Here is an 18,868-nt window from a genome sequence, read left to right as displayed (position 1 = left end):
GAATAAATTTTTCTCTATTATACGCGTATACTTAGTAAACATGCGTAAATTGGCACTTGCAAGTTTACAAACTTAATCGTTAATTTATACCCTTAAACTATTGTCATTACAGTTGCATTGCTTACGAGCTTTCGTCATTACATATTCGATTATTAGTCTACCGTCCCTTTGTTCATTTTTGTTCTTGTTATTCGGACAAGTACTTCACTTAATTCACGCGATTTCTGTTTCTCCCACTCGAGTAATTGAGTTTATTATACTATGCAATTTACGTGTAAAGTTACTCAAATTTGAGTGTCTGATGTATATTTTTTTTTTTTTTTCGTTTTCTACCACTCAAAATTCCTACTCCGGAATTATTTCATAATGGTAATTAATCGTAAGATCGCACGTATAAGTTTTTCAATTTTTTCAATTATTTATTATGTATATGTTTAGATGTTTATTATATCTTATCACAAGTTTTACCTGCATTAATAAATTTCAATTAATGCTACGCGTGTATACTTACGAATATACACGCTTAGGTATTTTGTTTATCGTAGGTATATAAATAATGCCACATTGTTTTTTGTTTGTTTTTCTTTCAAATCTATCAACGATTTGTTTCTTGTATACAATAGTTTTCCGTATATCATTACTTTGATATAGAAATTATATATTGAGCAATTATCAAGGCACTGATCATCTATGGCTATATCGTTCACAATGGTGTATAAATATATACGCGGTATCAAAAACTCGCAGTGTTTTGGATATTTTCTATATAATCAGTCATCCTTCCGACTATATATACGTCATCGTTGCTCAGTTCCTCACACTGAACACTTATCGTCTAAAACGCAGCTTATCGTATTATACGCAATTCAGAGATTGGCAGGAAAAAATGGCGAAGTAAATTTTTTCTCGGTAATCGTATACCGAATTCAAATTGTCTTTGTCGTTTCAAAATTTCAATTTTTAAACAATCCGTGATTGATTCCTCTTTTATTACCGATCGATCAACATCATATCATTGTGTTCCGACTGGATATCACTCAAAGAATCATCATGCACAAAATTTTCTCGTCCGTTTCTGTAATTTCTAATTCCCGGCCCGATACCCCAAATACGATTAGTCCTCACTGTCGCGTCTTTGTCGATTTCGGATAATTACACCTTGCATCGAAATTTAAGGTCGATCGTGCACTACACATAATAATGAGCTTGCAGGAACGAATATGAGGAGGAGGAGGAGGAGGAGGAGGAGGATTTTCAGCAGGCCATCTCTTCCGGATAAATGGACGGAAGTTCATCGTCTAGTCAAAAACCCGGCGGTTCGGCCTCGAGGCTTGGCTCCTGTTTGAACATCCTGAAACCGGCGGCTGTTGTGTGTTCCTCGTTACTCATCGACGTGAGGTCCCTGAGCATCATGTCAGGCGGACTTCCGGCGGCTAGCATGTGGTCCTGGGGACTCAGGGGACCGGGATGAGCAGGGGTCAGCGGACTGCTCGGACTCTCGTTGCTGCTGACGTAGCTTCCGGGCGCGTTCGGTATCGGCAGAGACGCCGAGCCGTTGTTTTCGGCCGTGGCGCCGCCGAGCAGCATCTCCTGGAGGAGACTGTCGATGTGCGCGACTCCGAACAGCCTGACGAATTGTATCTGCTCGATCATTTGCCACGAGATCGACTGGAGGGCCGGTAACGTCAGGAGGATCTCGCCGAAACGACCTCGGCTGTCGTACTGACGGTCGCTTATGTAATCCTCGAGGTTTATCTGGATCTGGTAACGGAGATGCTTGATTCTGGCCGGCTCGCTAAGCCCTTTTGCGTCTGTGGAAAAGTCGTTTTACACTCTGTTATTTTAGTGAATCGTTTATACAACGGGGGAATGAATTTTGATGACGTTTAAGGATGTGTCAAACGTACGGCACAGTCGGTCCTCGACTGCGCATGCGCGAGGTAATTCAACTCTATTGGTCGGCGATATCGTACCGCGGCAATGTTTTCCTTACGCTAGACAGGGCAGCCAACATACTCGAAACGGGAAGACGCCAAACTCTCTCGCGTCAAGTAAGTTGCACTAACGGCGTTTTCAATTGGCTGCACTGACAAGGGAATTAGGGACCTCCGATGTCGCGGATCGGGTTCCCGTTTCCCGTGGTGAAAGTTCAAGACCTCCGAATTAACGCCGTTTTTGATTTTTGATCGAATATGCCTTGGTTGCTGAGATATCGCCATTTGAAAATTTGACATTTTTTGGCGGAGCGGGGGCCGTTTTGGCTCGCGCATGAAGTGCGTTAAGCGTGGGCGTGAACTCTTATCACAAAAACTGTTCCAGTCCAAAGTTGCGAAAACTATCGTCATTTCCCGAGGTTTGAAACGATACGTTACTCGGGTGAAGATGATGTCGTAGTGTAAAACGAGGCTTGCTTCCTTAGTCGATTTACATTATTATTTTTAAGATTGGATACTCACTCGGATCAAAGAACACTATGGCTTTGAGACAAGCGAATTCCGTGTCGTCGATTTGCACGTTGTGTAGAGGCTTGACAAGCTCTTCCATAATCCTAGTCCCGACTCTGCTTATGTCGAGGTCCTGGCTGCGTCCCTCTGTGGACAACAAGATTACTGACACAACGGTTATACCGTTCTTCTTAAAATCTAGACTGAGCCCGGCAATCATATTTTCAATCAAGTGCCTTCCTGTTACCACCGATGCATTGCGACAGGTAAATGTACAGGCATATCCATTATCCAGCAGAACCATATTCCACGACCATGCAACTCTAGGTGTATAATATAAACACAGAGAACAATTACGCCGGACTCAGTCGAACTAGCTACACCCCATTGCCGTGCATAATGATATATGAATATACGAATAAACTATCCCTAATGTTCGACGAAATTATGCAATACAATAAGAACCCGAATTGATTTGGTATAAATTGAAGCGTGTGTTAGTTCAGGGTAATTAGAGAAAAATCATCTCTTTTCAACACATGCTTGGAAAGTTGGATCAACAAAGCCTGTGGAGCGTGCGTAAAGTGCGGTAAAACGACGCTTGCGCATGCGTATATTAAAATTCACAATTTTACACACTAAGGTTTCCTTGGCGCATGCGCACCTTTCCCGATACGCGCCTCCGATGACGTAATTGGTCCGAGTTCAACCTGAAGTTGGCGCGCTTAGGTTAGGTTTCACGAAGCCGAGCCTATGCTTCTGGCCCCCTTAATTGTCCTTGGTCTACTTCTTCTGAATTCTCAAATTACATTAGTTTGCTTATCAATTCAAACTTTCCTTCACAGGTGTTGGTAAAGATGGCGTGTGTCACACGTGAGGATGGGTGTTATCCGACTCGCGTATTTACAGCGCTCGCTTTGCGGCTCACGCTGCTTACTTCACACTCGATGGAAATCGCCCATTTCCCACATTTGTAACATAATGTACTATTTTTGAATCTTTAAAGAAACTTCATTTCGAGGCCTTGACGTACTTTCATCCGCATTTGCATTACATATGGAGAAACGAATAATATGTTACAGTGGCGTGCAGTTTTGCATGCAGAGTTCATGCATTTTTATACTTCTATTTTCACAATTTAAATTCAATCAATCAATTCACTTCAAGCCAGACGTTTTATACCAGTGTACAATATTTATAGGTATTTTTAAATGTTGCAGACATTGCGACAGTTGAGATATTCTCGAATATTTACGATTTATACGTATATATAGGTGTATACATATTTATTTACTCTCCGTTATCGCATCAACAAAGTTACGTAAAAATAAATGTTTATTTATGCAGCGTATAATGTCCGATGATTAACGCTCCACAGACAAGTGTATAATAACATATTCACCTTGATCCGCAACCTAGACTATGACTTATAATATTGCGTTTTATAGAGAGCGACATTTTCCAACGATCGTCTGATAAAATGACAAAAATAAGAAAATTGATACGTGCGTTTGTGTGTGTGTTGAAAATAAAAGTCGTGAGCCGATGCAGTATTTCTTAAAATTACTGTACAACGATTTACCGACACATTTAATATACTCGCGGTTATCAAAAATTGTGAAAAATTTCGACATTCAACACCCGCGCTCTTATACAGATAACCTACACGAAATATTTGTCACGTACTTCTGAAGGATATCTCGATATCCATCAAATACGTGCGATATTACGGAAATCTATAGAGCTAAGAATTTGTCTGAGTAAAAACTGTTCAATAAACCGTGTACCTCAGAATTGCATAAATGAACCACAATTTCATACCCGCCGCCACATAAAAACACAAGTGCACGCATACCAATGAATTACTCGAGTTGAATTACGAAGAATAAAAAAGCACGTTCAAATCTGTACTGCAAATTAAACGATTATTCAACGATACAGAAAGTCCACTTGCCTGGGACAATCGATAGATTCGAATTTCGTACACTACATAGGAAAAAGTCAAAATGGCCGCCGTTGTTGGCACGCTTGCGATTTTAGTTCGGCTCTAGGATTATGTACAATACGTTAATTACTCAGGGATATTATTTCAGGTCGAAGAAAACTATGGCAAGAATAATAATTTGCTCGTAACATTTCAACTTCGAAGAATGCTAACAAAAAAAAAAACCGTAGAAAATGTTCAACTTGCGAAATCTACTGATTCGGACACGTGCATTTCCAGTGTTTAACAATTTTGGGGAGGGGGGGGGGGGAGGGGAGGGGGGGGGGGGGGAGTTAAATATAAGAGATAGCTAACATTTTGTTAGTAACTTCCCACGCGACACGACATGAAGAAAAAAATAATTATCTGTACATGCACCACACCGAATCCCTGACCGCATTAATACCATATAATACTGAAGAACAAGGGCCTGTATATAGGTATCTGTATTATATGCATATATATATATATATATATATATAGGGCATTCCATGACATCTCCATCAAGATTCTACGTTCGTTCTTATTTCAAAAATGCAATCGAATAATAATAATAATTTTTGTTTTTTTTGTTTTTTCTCGTCTTTTCAGTCTTATTTGTCGTTCAAAGTTACGAAATCTCCATCTTCCAACGCAGGTGTCAATAATTACGTTACATTTTTTAAGATTTTTTTGATTTTTCTTTTTCAGATTTCAGAAGCTTCTTAAATCACACTTGAGGCACGCTGGGTGAAAAAAATGATGAAAAAAATTGCGATCACATTTGTCGTCGTGAAATTTCATACCACAAAAAAAAAAAATCATAAAACCAATCTGAGAACATCGACGTAGAATCTCGATCGAGATGTCACGGAATGCCCCATACACGATCTATATCTGTACAACACGGAAACAAATCGACGCACGTTATTCGCACGTACATAATTAATAACAATAACAACACCAACAAGAATAATATATATATATACATATATATATGCATATGATTTATACGTACGCGCTTGGCGCCGCATATTGCCCGGGAGCTTTACTTACCAGGACAATTTTTTGTTATTACACAATTGTTGCCTAAGAGAAGAACGTCCTTGAGGTGCATGCTGCGCCTCGCAACACCGAGGAGAAGGTGTTCGCCGGCATGCGCCCTCAGCAAGGCCACCTGATCGTCCAAAATGAGCTCGCTGAAGGCCGGTATGTATTTCGCCCATTCCACCAAAATTAATAGCTGTTGTTTCATGCTATCGCACACGTCGTTTATACTCGCCACTTGCTTCGTGCTCAGATCTATCTCGCTGTTCGGACTTCCGAGCTGCTGCGAATCCGTTTTGTCAACGTTGTAAATAAGGTTGCGAAACGAACGACGAAGGAAGAAAATAAAAAAAATCAAAACAAAGTTGGCAGAAAAATCGAGCCCTCTTTCCCTTTCTCGCATTTGAATTTTTTTTTTTTTTTTTAAAACTTTTTTACCGAAATTGATGCGGATAGAATTGGAAAAAAAAAATGAATAAAAAAATTCCGCAACAGCGTCGCATTTTATATACAAACCTCTAACGCTGCGCCAACTTGACGGCTGAGCATTTCCGCATTCAAAAGCGAAGCCACGGATAAACCGACGACACCGTTTCCTTGCTCCTCGTAACTCGGTCTTCGACAGCTGATTCTATCTCTTTCGTTTTGAACGGCTGAAAAAAGATATTGTGCGAAAAACGCGAGTCAAGGATTGCGTCGAATTTTTGGAATTATTTTTATTTGCCGCGTATTTGAATAAAAAAAAAAAAATAAAAAATTTTCTCTTCTATCGCATCGTTGAAAATTAATTACCTTCTTTCTTCATGCCGGCTTTGAAACATTTTCTCAGTCTGCAGTATCTGCACTGGTTTCTTTTGTCCTTGTCCACCACGCACGCTCTGCTAAACCTGAAGCAAAACGATGTATATACGTACACAAATTTCGATTTTTCACAATCGCACCTGTGGCAAGGTAATTTGATGTTTGTGAATTCATTTTTTAAAAGTAACTGCAACTCTTTTCAATATCCGTAAATGAAAAAGCTTACAAACCCCCTTGGGGAAAATTTGTGCTCGTACGTATCTTACAAGCAAGGTTGATTTTTTGGTTTGTTGAGGTGTGAATATTTTTTTTTTTCTTTTCTCAATTTCGACTCGCGTGTCTCTTACACATACCTGCACGTGTAGAGGTGATTCTTCCTGACGGATCTTCTGAAGAAACCCTTGCAACCGTCGCACGATGCTGCGCCGTAATGTTTCCCCGTCGCTCTGTCACCGCATATCGCACAGTGCTGTGACAAAACGCCGGCCACACCGGCCCCTGGCAGGCCCAAAACTGGCCCACCAGCCCCGCCAGCCCCCATGCTCAAATCCGCGTCTGTAACGTAGAGGAAAATGTTAAATTATTTGCCATTTCCTTGTAAATAATATTGTTTAGTGTAGAATCGCGATGGATGAATTTTTATTTTTATCTTGGTATGTTATTAATTATAGTGTTTGAACGTTTAATAGTTTTAAACGATTTTTCTTTCTCCATTCGTTACACCCTCTTTTTCTACTGTTTCATTTTGCTTTTATTCGACGCATTTTTTTTTTTTCTTTATTTCCTCTCTCCGGAATCTTTGGGGTCGCGATAAGCCGTCGTTTATCGTCTTTGACACTCCAGCTTTGGACGTTAGTTCGATTTTACGTTTGACCATTTCAACGTCAAATAATATGTACATTTTTTTCTCTTTGTCTGTATATTGTTACGGACGATTTTCATTAACAAGTGATAAATAATTCATCAGGAGAGTATAATTCGGTGTTCAGAAATTTCAATTTTATTTTATTTTATTTTTTTTTGTTGTTTGTTTCTTTTCGAAACAACTGAGGCTAATTGCGATACCTAATTAACATAATAACGCATCATCGTATGCCGTATAAACAATTAACGCGATGTGAATCATAATAAAAAACGTTACATTGAAACGATCTTACGATAAAGTGTGTGTGTTTTTTTTTTTTTTTTGTTTTTTTTAAACCAATTCCCAGACGGTTAAAGTTGCCTAAACTATATAATATATATCTTGATTAAGTTTGTAAACGCACGGTTTAATAAAACTTGCTTGGAAATTATTACTACACCGACTCGCTAGTATTCTGTAATCGTCGAAACCTGAATCTGGGCGAAAGCGAAAGGAGAAACAGAGCCGTAGAATCGCTGGATAAATTATTATCTGATCTCGAGGAAAATACGAACGAATACTGTAACGCAAAATATTCCTAGATGAAAAAGTTCAAAGCGAATTAGCTGCATAAATTTAATTTGTTCTTTTTTTGTTTTTTTTTGTCTCTCTTTCAGCGACTTTGAAGTCGTTATGTTTTGCATAATTTGACTATTAAACTTTAAAAATTACAATTTTCCCCGCAATATTCCTCATTAATAATATAAATTAATAATTCGCATCTATCCCGCAAATGATCGCAGCTGCTGCAGACAACGCGTGAAATATACTTGATGCGTAATTAATTCTATATTTTCACAAGCAGGATCGAGAGGCAGAGCTCTAATCTTAATTTTGATAGATTAGACTTCGTGGGCTTCGAGCATTATCTCTGAATATCTTTTTTATCCTCTTATTTATTTTTCCTTTTTTTTTTTTTTTTCGCTCTTTGACGTTTCCCATTTCTCATAATTTTTTTCTCTTTTTCTTCTCTCTCTGTCTATTTTTCGCACGTCATTACGGATCGCTGAAAGATAATTTTCAAGGTCCGAATTCGTTGTATCCGACATAAGCCTGCGTCGGCTAAGGCGTATAACATGTATTATATATTACGTACACGTATCGTAAATAATTTTTACCTACTTACTTGATTTTTATTTTTTTTTCCCCCAACCACACAAGCACGTAACTGGTTGGGATTGATTTCTACGTTCGTTATAACTCGGCATGGATATTAAATTGTTTAAAACCTTTCGATTAACCTCCCCTGCATCCTATCTTTGAAGGTTAATTATACTCGCACCTTTGCTCGCTTGTTTATTCCTAATTCACTTTGTAATCGTAAACTATCTGCGTAATGTATCTCCGTTTGCTTAACAAACGTAACATTGTCGATACCATCGATCATTTAACGTTTATTATTCCCTTGCAATTAGTAGAGCTGAAGAAAAAAAATGATGAAGAATAAATCCGCTAGCCAAGGAAACGAAACCGGTATTATTACAGTAGTATGTAAAGTTGAATAATTATATGCGTTGTACTATCAACTATCTACACTGAGAAAAATTTCATTCGTTACAGTAGCTAGAAAAATTGAGTAAAACAGGTATCGTTAAAAAAAAAACTGTTTGAATATTGTTGGAGGTGGGAAAAACGAGGTACGCGTAAACATTTTGCGCTATCGTCGATCTTTTTTCGGTAATTGCAACGCAAAATCAGTTTCTGAGGTTCACTATACTTTTTTGGTTAAAAAAGGCTTTAACGTAAAATTATTCTTGCACGAGCATTAAATTGTCGCAAAAGTTACAAGACAATATAGCAACAGTGATCGTAACGAGAAAGAATAGCAACGGATACTAGACTTTCCGGTAACGGCTAGAAAACTAATTTTCATTACGTACTTGAAACTATATTTTTCGATTGTGGTAAAAAGTGAAAATAGTTAAGAACCGGAACTAAAAATTTCTCTCAGTGTACCATTCATTCCATTTTGTTTCATATTCGCTATACGCAGCTTTTTTTTCAAGCACGGTCACTCCCATTCTATCTTTGGGTTTATAAGCGTTAATTTCGAGGATGCAATGATCGATAGCTCGTTAATATATAATATAAACCCTTCTGATCCGAGCGATATATGTGTAGAAATTTATATTATATTATATCGAGATCAGATCGTTGAGAGATAACGGATAACGAGTCGTTACATCACCTCACGTTGTACGGTTCATCGAATAATAATATCATCGAGATAAAAATGAAACTTCAATCTTGCGTGCACGTCGAGATTCTAGATTCTACCAATTATTTGCGTAACATTTTACGTTTGCAATTGAAAACTTTATCATCAGGCGCGATGTAACGTACGATAAATGAATGATGCGAGAAGTGTACGAGTCGAAAATTTTCATCGATGAAAATAATAACAGTTTTTTTAATCACGTAGCGAATACCCGCGGATTTATATAATAAATAATCGTATCCCGTGTGTAAATAAGAGATTGAGATAAGTAAATAAATGCGAAACGTTTTTCTTTTTTTTAGTGATTTGCAAAAATTTCGAATCAACTCGCATGTACGTATATTCGAAGGACTTGGCGAGAGCCTCTTATTTACGGAAATTATTACCCGGTTAATTCAAGAGTTTCTTGTATTATACGCGTGGCGATACATCAAGCAATGACGACAGTAATGTAACGCGAAGCTGACGGCAAGTAATAATAACTCACGAACGTCACTCGGTAAAAATTGTAATTTCAAAAATCTTACACCTGTCCGCTATGTTAACATTTCGGAATTATGATCGCAGCGTTTCCGCAATTATCCTTGAGCCGCATGCTGATTATCGTTGTACAAGTTACATAACTCGAAACATTTCATTTCTGGTGAATTCGTATTTGCCTTCGTTTTTTACCGCAGGTATTCGAGTCGAATATATAATAATATATGGGCCTTACCGACAAATCTTGTACGTAAATCCGGTCTCCGGGTTTTGCATGTTTTTTTTTTGTTTTTTTTTTTTTTCTACGAGTTACTTACATTATTTCGGTGTCAAAGATCTCTGACTTTACTTAATAGGGGTTTTTTTAATTGTTTGATTTTCCTTCGAAATTTTCCGATCCAAGTAAACGGTTGTAAAAATTACTTAACAAAAACAAAAAAGTTGACAACACGATTTCCTTACGAATTATTACATAGAAATATAGTAGTTCCGATACAAACTATTAGCGAAATTTTTCCATTTTTTTCGGAGCCAATCGGCGACCCCAAAAACTACTGGACAGAGTTTCTTGACCGTATCTGATCAAATTTGAAATTTTCGTCCGTCGTATTGGTTCCGGCATCTTGAATTTTTGACATTCGACTTCAGACTCACAATCAGCGTCCAAAAAAATCACAGAATACTATCTCCTCATAAAATTTCACTCAGCTTAACAATGCCTGACTCAAAGGGTTAAGAATCTAATGAATAATAGATATGCCCGTTTCCTAATCAGCGATAATCGAGAATCTCACTTTAAATTTAGTAAAATTTGAGCGCAAATATCGAATTTCCCAATTCTCTATTAATCAAACATCCACAAGTATAATAACATTATTAAATATCAGCGATACCGCGCAAAGATTCTCCTACCCGAAGATTCAAATTTGTCAACGTAATACACATTTTTTTTTTTTTTTTTGCGTGAAATAAAAATTGCACGAAAAAACGATAATCGCACCGATTCGATGAATGACTCGATACAATTTCGCTGAGTCGCGATGACGAGTGAGAAACCGGTCTTCTCGTGACGTAACACGCCGTCAACGCCTCCGGGCAACTTCCGACGTTCCCCGTAAATACGTTACAAGCATGTGCATCATACGTGCGTGACATACCGGTTCCTACATAACGTCTATTATACACACTTGCGTATACACGCAAATTCGAAATTATTATACTCGCGTTTTCATAACTCTGTTATTAACGAAGGCTTCGGGCATTGTTTGGAACGAGGATGTTTTTCGGCAAAAGTATACGAGATGTTTTTTTTTTAATCCTCCCCTCCATCCTCTTTTAGCGTCATATTTTGAAAAATCGCAATTTCGACGTTATTATCATCTTGTAAAGATTTATCGCACACATTACAACTAAGATCTTGACGAACGTCAAAGGTAATGTGTATATATAACGAAACGACGGTCGGAAAAATAAATTGTCGCAGCTGAGTTCAAATAAGAAAAAAGTGAATTATCGAAAGTGATTGTAGTAAATTTTTTTGCAAATTTTTTTTTCTTTTTTTTTCTCTCTACCACCTCTTCGTATACGTATCACGTGTCTGATTAACGAAGAGTGATGTAACAGCGAATAATAATGCGAGTTATCGCGACCCCTGCCAACACTCGCTTCATCAATTATTATTACTTTTTCTGTCCCACGTACGTATGCGTATACTTACGTATAATTATATTGCCGATTGTGTAAGGTGACACGCTGGTGTTTGGAAAGAGGCTGCGAGGTGAGAGAGCCAAGTGCATACATCCTAAATAGACGTATTCTAGCGTATGTTGGATTGACTCGAAAAAAAAAAAAAGAAAAAGAAAAATAAAGAAAAAAAAGAAACTTCATTTACCTTTTTTAACCTTCCGCTTTGCGAAATCGTATAGTTTTTAACGCAATATTGAAACTCGAGAAAAGGAAATCGCTTTGCGATTTTTTTAGGCGTTGCCGCATCGAGATTTTCTATTCGCCATTTAATTTGACGAGTAAAAAAATTCAATTCCGCGGACGGTTGAAGGGAGATAATAATTTTATTTTTTTTTGTACAATGGACGAAGGTTTTTACGACAGCGTTTGAAAACTTGTATGTTTTTTCTTCGAATCGGCGAGTTGTGGAAAATATTTAACCGCACGCTCTTCGAGATATTTAAGATTGCGCAAAACGTTGTTTTTCACCTCTTGGAAAAATTTTTATCCATTAGGATAAACGCCCAGCTTCTTTGACTTGGTTGCAACAAAGCGTTGAATAATATTCGTCAGACAGATGAAATACATTGAATTCACAATTCGATTTATCCTATCGGGAAAATAAAATGCCGAATTATTTTAATTGAAACTATAGATAAATATTTTGGTTTGATGAATACTATTTTTGCATCGAAAATTTCCACGGGTCAGTCTTTGAATTCTTTGAATATAAATAGCATTTGCTCATTGACGAAGCTGGGTATTTATTCTAGGTGTCCGTTTTACGAAACAGCGAAAAACGACGTTTTACGCAATGTTGAATACCTCGAAGATCGTGCGATTAAAAATCATCTACGACGCGCCGATTCGAAGAAAACATACAAATTGTCAAACACTCGGCTTACAGAGTATCCTCCGTTGTATGGAAAAATTATTATCTCCCTCCAACCGTCAAAATTGACTTACTTTACGCGTTGATTAAATGGCGAATTTCAAATGTCGATGCGGGATCGCTTAAAAAAAATTGCTACAACGATTTCCTTTCACGAGGTTCAATATTATGTTGTAAACTATGAATTCATGGGCCGGAGATGGAAAAAAAAAATATTCTTTTCTGTTTTTTTTTTTCGAGGCAATCCGATATTACGTACAATGTCTGTACGTAGACGAATATATGCACACATTTTGTTAGTAAAATTGTTATTATTCTCATTTTCCACACGTAGTTTTATATTCACATTACTTTAATGGACACATCATACATTGTATGTACATTGTAAAAAATAGAAAGTAATTTTTTTTATGTTTCTCTGTTCTTCTTTTTTTTTTTTTTTTTCAATATACAAAACAATCATTTATCTATATTCATAGGTTTAACGCGTGTTATATATTACTTTGAAAAAGCGTCGTTTATTACGCTGACGTATAATATTCGTTTAATATCTCATACACGCGTTCATCTCTCAGCTTCTTTCGCTTTTCTGTTATATATATATATATATATTCACATCCTGTTGGGTTTTTACTTTTACATTCATTTTCATAGACACCTCGAGACTCACGCTGAGACGACGATTGTATAATGACAGTAAAGGTGCGTATGAAAGATGCTTATAAGCACCGCTGGTTGTTGGTTATATTCTGGTCGTTTTATTATACAGGCAAAACAGGCAAAACGCGGTAGGTATAAACGTATACACGCATGTATATGCATACATACATGTACGTGCATACCTGCATTAAATGCAGCGAGAGATCGAGATAAGCGGACAAACATATAAATATATAACGTTAGAGACGCGGGCGGAAAAGAAAAAAAAAAAAAAAAAAATAAAAAAAAAAAAAAACGATTTCACGTACACGAAAACTGGTTTGTCCTACTCTCTTTACGTCTCGGAAGTTGTTAATACGTCATTGCAATTCGGCGATTTGATAATTTTTTTTTGTTTTTGTTTTCCCCAAGTTACAACAATCTTACAACAAGTCGAGGAGAGTTTGATGCAACGTTTGATTACCCGAAAAATTTAGAACCACGTATTCGGATTGTTGAAACAGCTACAATGTGAATATATTATCTTTTATACGAATGTTTATACCGCAGGGTTTTCATTACGAAAGACTCGGTGTCCGTATTACATGTACACACGTATGCGTGTAATAATATACAGAGAACGCAGGCGATTTAAGGTGCGTGTATGAGATTATATTTTACCTGAAACGCCCGCAGAAATTATGTCTTACTCAATTCCAAAAGCCCCACACGTGTCCTCCTATACATATACACACACACACACACATACGCATGTATGGATGGCGGTTTGTGACACGGAGATTAAGCCGAGTATTAATAATACAATCTCTGCCTTCGGGCAGGATTTTTACTTTTCACCTGCATGACAGTCTTTCTAACGTGTGTGTACATGATAATATATACGTACGTGTGTGTGTGTTTATACGTATACACACATTATTATACGGCGACACGCAACTCGTGAAACGTCTACACGGCGGCCACTGGTCAGAGAATTTTGGAAAACTTGGAAAATGTCACGGAATTCTGAAATTGTGGAATGGCCAGGGAAATGTCAGGGAATCGTTTATTACATATATATATTTATTTTTTTTTCATACAAATACGTCCCAGAATTTTTTTAAGCCTTAGACAAATCAGATGGAATACAAATGTTTTTTACCATCGGCGAAAGGTTCTCTTGAAAACTTTGAACATTCCTAAATGTTATCTTACAAAGTTTTGTCGGGAAAACTTGGAAAAGTCAGGGAATTTCGCGATGAAGATTTAGTGGCCATCCTGGGTCTCTGTTTCGATAAATGTATACCTAATTACAATATGCACGTTGCGGCACGTTACAGATTTCTAAACACGCATAATTTGGAAAGGAAAATATATCGAAAATTATCCTCATCCGAGTTATAATTTTGAGTTTATCGTTAATTCACAAATAACACGTACGTTTAAATACTCATATTTTGCATCGACACATTCTTCGATTTATTCGCGAATAATGTTTGAAAAAACGTATTTCAAGCACCGTTTTTACGATCGATTAATTGCCTCTTGAAAGAAGGAGATAAAAATTCGGTTTCTTCACGGTTAGTTTTTTTTCTCTTCCTTTTTGTTCATTCGTTTAGTCACCTCGCTCCGATCGTTGTAAAGAGATGTGTTTTTTTTTTTTTTTTTTTTTGTTTCTTTCTTTTAAAAAAAGACGAAAGAATAATTCTACCGAATAACGAAACAGATGATTATAAATATCGTCGTATGTTTTATAAAAAATATCCAAAGGCACGTGTTTCGTACACGTTGTAACGGAGTGCAAATTGCAATGTCGCCCGTGTCTCGAAGGATCAGCCCCGCAATCTCTTTGTCGTTTCTGATCGCAGAACTGACTCATGATTTCGTTGTGTCACAATTATTCACAGCACCGCGGCACGTATCATTGAAATGAAACTGCATTTCCTTTTGTCACGTGAACGAACATGCTTTATATTACGCATATTATACGTGCACATGACAGTATACACGATTCTATTGGTATTATTCTAACCGCGATCTCGGTTCAATCGGTTCAATTAGTTTTCAATTCTACACGTATGCCCGCGTAATTCGTGCGTGTACATGTATCCGCAGTGCTCCGCGTTTAAACAAACACGACGATTCCTTATTTGTCGTTGAATAGAGCGTAACACAATTTTCGCGGAAATTTATTCAGCGTCAATATGTCGCGCACAACGTTGCAACGAACGCAATATCGTGCAGGTGCGGAGAGAATGATTTCAGGAAATGTTTGCTATGATAAATAAATTTAAAAAAAAAAAAAAAAAAAAAAGTTGAAAGAAAAACGAAAACGTTTAAGTAATAACGCATTATTGCGTAAAAGCTGTAGAATTGAAAGCAATGGCTGTTGTTTTTTTTTTTTTTTTTTGTTTTTTTGTTTTTGTCTCAAGGATCGAATTACGGAGGAAATCCGAAATGGGAATAGAAACAATTTCGCCACCGAAATACCAATTCGAAGGTATTTCAAAGCTGCGCACGCGCACACGCGATTCGACGTATCGATCATTTCTTTATCTGCGAATTGAAACGACTCGAGCATGATTACATAAAATTACAATATCGATACGGCTTTCACAGGTATGCAAACGTGTAATTCGTACGGAATGACGAAATTCACGGGTTAGAATTGATTCAAACGTTTGCCCTGAGCACACAATCTATTCCATTATACGAGTCCGTGTAAAACCGCGGATACACTTGTTGATTTTCATAATTAACAAGAATTAAGAAATCTTACTATTTATTTCCTCGTCAAATACCGTAGGTACACACTAATAATGCAAATAACCCGCGTACTCCTTCTACTCCGTGTAACAACGTGTGTCGTGCAAATATTTCGCAACACATTTGCAGGTTCGTTTTGTTCTTATGCTTCTCTTTTTTTTTTTTTTTCTAATTCTTCGTCAGATTTTCCACAATTTCAACATTTCTTCGATTTATATCTGTAATCAGGCGGAGAGTTCGTCGGTCTTCCTCGGTTCACTGATTCTTTTACAAATTACTTTGCGAAGATAAGACAACAGGAGGTAAAACGATAATGTGTGTGACAATTTCTTTATCTGCTCGTGACGAGAATCGAAGAAAAATGATAATCGTAGGATTTATTTCTTTATTTCTACGTCTGTATTTCGTTAGCTTTGTTTCTTTTCCTCTTCTTTGTACAGGCAATGCGTTTAATTATCACACCATACTAATTTTTACCAGAGTTAAACGAATTTGTAATTTATACATTATACATGCTTTTACGCATTTGTACAACGTAGATATATCATAAGTTGCGTCAGTTGAGAGGAAACGCGTATGTCCGATGGTTTATACGTTGTATATTATAATCCGCGGGCATGATTCCGAGTCATTCGTCAGTTTCTGGTTGTTGTTATAATCTGGAACTCGCGCGGTTTGGGAAATAATTGACTTCCGGTTTTAATGAGTTCTCGTTATATCATATCCACAAACACACGCGCGTATTATTCATGGCAACGGTATCCGGAAGTCTGGTTTGTCTGACTGTTGTTCGTGTTAATAAATGTTGCGTCGAGCACTTCTGCGGAAAATTTCTTTCTCTCCTTCCCTCATTTTCTTCTCATTGCCTTTTGCATTTCCTCGGTTACTTGGTAAAAGAAAAGAAAAGAAAAGAAAAAAAAAAAAAACTACAACGATTATTCCAACCGCGAGTATAAACATTACTAACGTTAAATCGGAGAGTAATTTTTGAATGTTAGAAATAAAATGATTCAACGCTGATCTTGGAACAGTGAAAAAAAAATATTTGCGGTTTGATTGCAGCAGCGCGAAGTTAGAGGAAGGTCAAGTTTTTTGTGTACCTCGATTATTATTGGCAAATAATTATCATAGACAAACAGAAACCGGGATTCTGTGGTGCGATCGGTGCGTCGTATTTCGTACGTACGTGAGGTGAAAAATACGACAGTTAGCCAGGTAGGAGTTTTTTCCTGTATGCATATTCAAGTGTAATTAAAATTGGAAAGCAGATGGGCATAAGGTGACCATAAACACCGCGCGTTTGACAAAGATTGATGGGATATCCCTTGGATTATACCGCGTTATAGTAAATCTCTTATAAAATACCCGCGTAAAGCGAGTACGGCACTCGTCGCGTTTAATGAAAATATATGCAAAATATTCTCGAGGAATATACTTGTCGGACGGATTTAGTTGGCCGGTTGGAACATTATGCGCGCACCATGTATATGCATTAGCTTTGCGTACGTTGGTCGGTTGTTGGTGGTTACACGTTTTCAGCAGCGTGATTCGTCGCATTCTCGCTGATAACTCGAATCCACGATCGCTACTTGCTCGCACGAATGATCACGTGCGGATGAGCGTAATATTATAATTGTCCGCGTGACGTGCCATTCTGGAGTGAAGGAAGAAGAAGACGAACTTTCCTCGCTCTGTTAATAATTTATTCGTCCAATGCCACCTTGTCGATACCTATTTGCAAGTTAATTACAGCCTTTCGTCGAACGCTCTCACAGTTTTGTTGTTTTACCTTATTCTTCGACGAGAAGTCTTATCGTCGTCGTTACGACGCTGCCGCGCGTACTCGCATACGCACGCAAACGCTTTGTGTGACGAAATTCTTTTAATTACGTAGAAACAACATCGCGTTATGTGTGTAGAATTTTTACGTACCTGACAATCCCATTTTTCTCTCCTATCGTTTGCCTGAATCTATGTAGAGTGCACACAGATCGACGGAATTGTTATCCGATTGTATCGAAATTTGTTTTTAATAGGCTCGCCTAGGTCGACAATTTGGCCGTTATTATTTAAATTACTTTTGTATAATAAATCCACATATCTGGAGTCGTTTAATGATCACCTATAACCGAACGACTATAAATTAACTTTGATTTTATCACCGTAGATATCACGTTTGAAAAAACCACGATCACTGCGACGTATCGTCAAAGAACGTTAGAGCAACAAATTGTATCACATCACCGTGTATCCTCCCGAATTCTCTTTACACAATCCAGAATACGTAATTTTCAATTTCGCGCGCACGGATTTAAAGTAGGCAACGACGCGCACGCGCGATCGTTTCTCCTCCACGGATAACTGTCACTTCGAAACTAAATACGCTGCCAACTTCGCGTCGTCGCATTTAAATCATACGAATAACTGCACGCAGGATTTTGAAACTCGTTTCTTTTTTTCTTCTTATTTTTTTGCTCCTGCTGCTGCTGCTGCTGCTGCTGTTGCTGCTTCTTCTTCTGAAGCATGTCAGATGTAAACGAGTGTTGGACGACGACTAGCCGCTCGGCCCTGCCGCCAAGCTTTTGCCTGGAGGGGATGGCAAACAGACCGACTGACCAATCTACACTCAAAGATTAGACTCGAGCTGACCAGCACACGTCGCTCACGTTTACTCGGCAACTTGGAAGTGTCACACAACCGTGTTACACCGTAGTCCGCTAAAAGCAGGAGCTCCGCGGTTTTCCCCTGTCGTGTATAACGTTTTACCCATCTGCTTGCTACAACGCCGTTCGAATCGACTCGGCGGCGTGAATCTATTTAAATTCTTCGAATCGAAACGATTAGCGTGAATTTCTATTTTTTTTTTTTTTTACTTTGTTACTTTTCATTTCTTTCGTCAACTAATCGGTTCAGTAACGAGGCGGTGGAATCCCCTAACAGAATCAAAATGGCCGCTCTTCGCTCGCTTGCGATTTTATTTTGGCTCTAT

The 18,868-nt window shown here is 37.8% G+C and overlaps 1 protein-coding gene across 9 annotated transcripts in view; it reads right to left on the bottom strand.

Moving 5' to 3' along the window:
- Positions 1 to 272: 272 nt before the first annotated feature.
- LOC107217195 (hepatocyte nuclear factor 4-gamma) overlaps positions 273 to 18,868 on the bottom strand; it is a 44,253-nt gene continuing 25,657 nt past the window's right edge. For 3 of the 9 annotated variants that reach the window (XM_046746246.1, XM_046746274.1, XM_046746267.1), the window contains 6 exons: positions 6,609 to 6,810; positions 6,247 to 6,341; positions 5,971 to 6,107; positions 5,464 to 5,737; positions 2,457 to 2,609; positions 273 to 1,811 (listed from right to left, as the gene is read on the bottom strand). In XM_046746246.1, coding sequence (XP_046602202.1) covers positions 1,303 to 1,811; positions 2,457 to 2,609; positions 5,464 to 5,737; positions 5,971 to 6,107; positions 6,247 to 6,341; positions 6,609 to 6,810 — 1,370 coding nt within the window. In that variant the 3' untranslated portion in view covers positions 273 to 1,302. Of the gene's footprint in view, positions 1,812 to 2,456; positions 2,610 to 5,463; positions 5,738 to 5,970; positions 6,108 to 6,246; positions 6,342 to 6,608; positions 6,811 to 11,574; positions 11,693 to 13,108; positions 13,136 to 17,811; positions 18,447 to 18,868 lie in introns of those variants that run through there. The other 6 variants (XM_046746266.1, XM_046746264.1, XM_046746272.1 and 3 more) reach the window with 6 other exon arrangements.

This window comes from Neodiprion lecontei, chromosome 1 (assembly GCF_021901455.1).
Source record: "Neodiprion lecontei isolate iyNeoLeco1 chromosome 1, iyNeoLeco1.1, whole genome shotgun sequence".
In the NCBI taxonomy this organism is placed as follows: Eukaryota; Metazoa; Arthropoda; class Insecta; order Hymenoptera; family Diprionidae; genus Neodiprion; species Neodiprion lecontei.
Note: the sequence above shows the minus strand (reverse complement) of the source record. Positions and strands in the feature narration are given on the sequence as shown.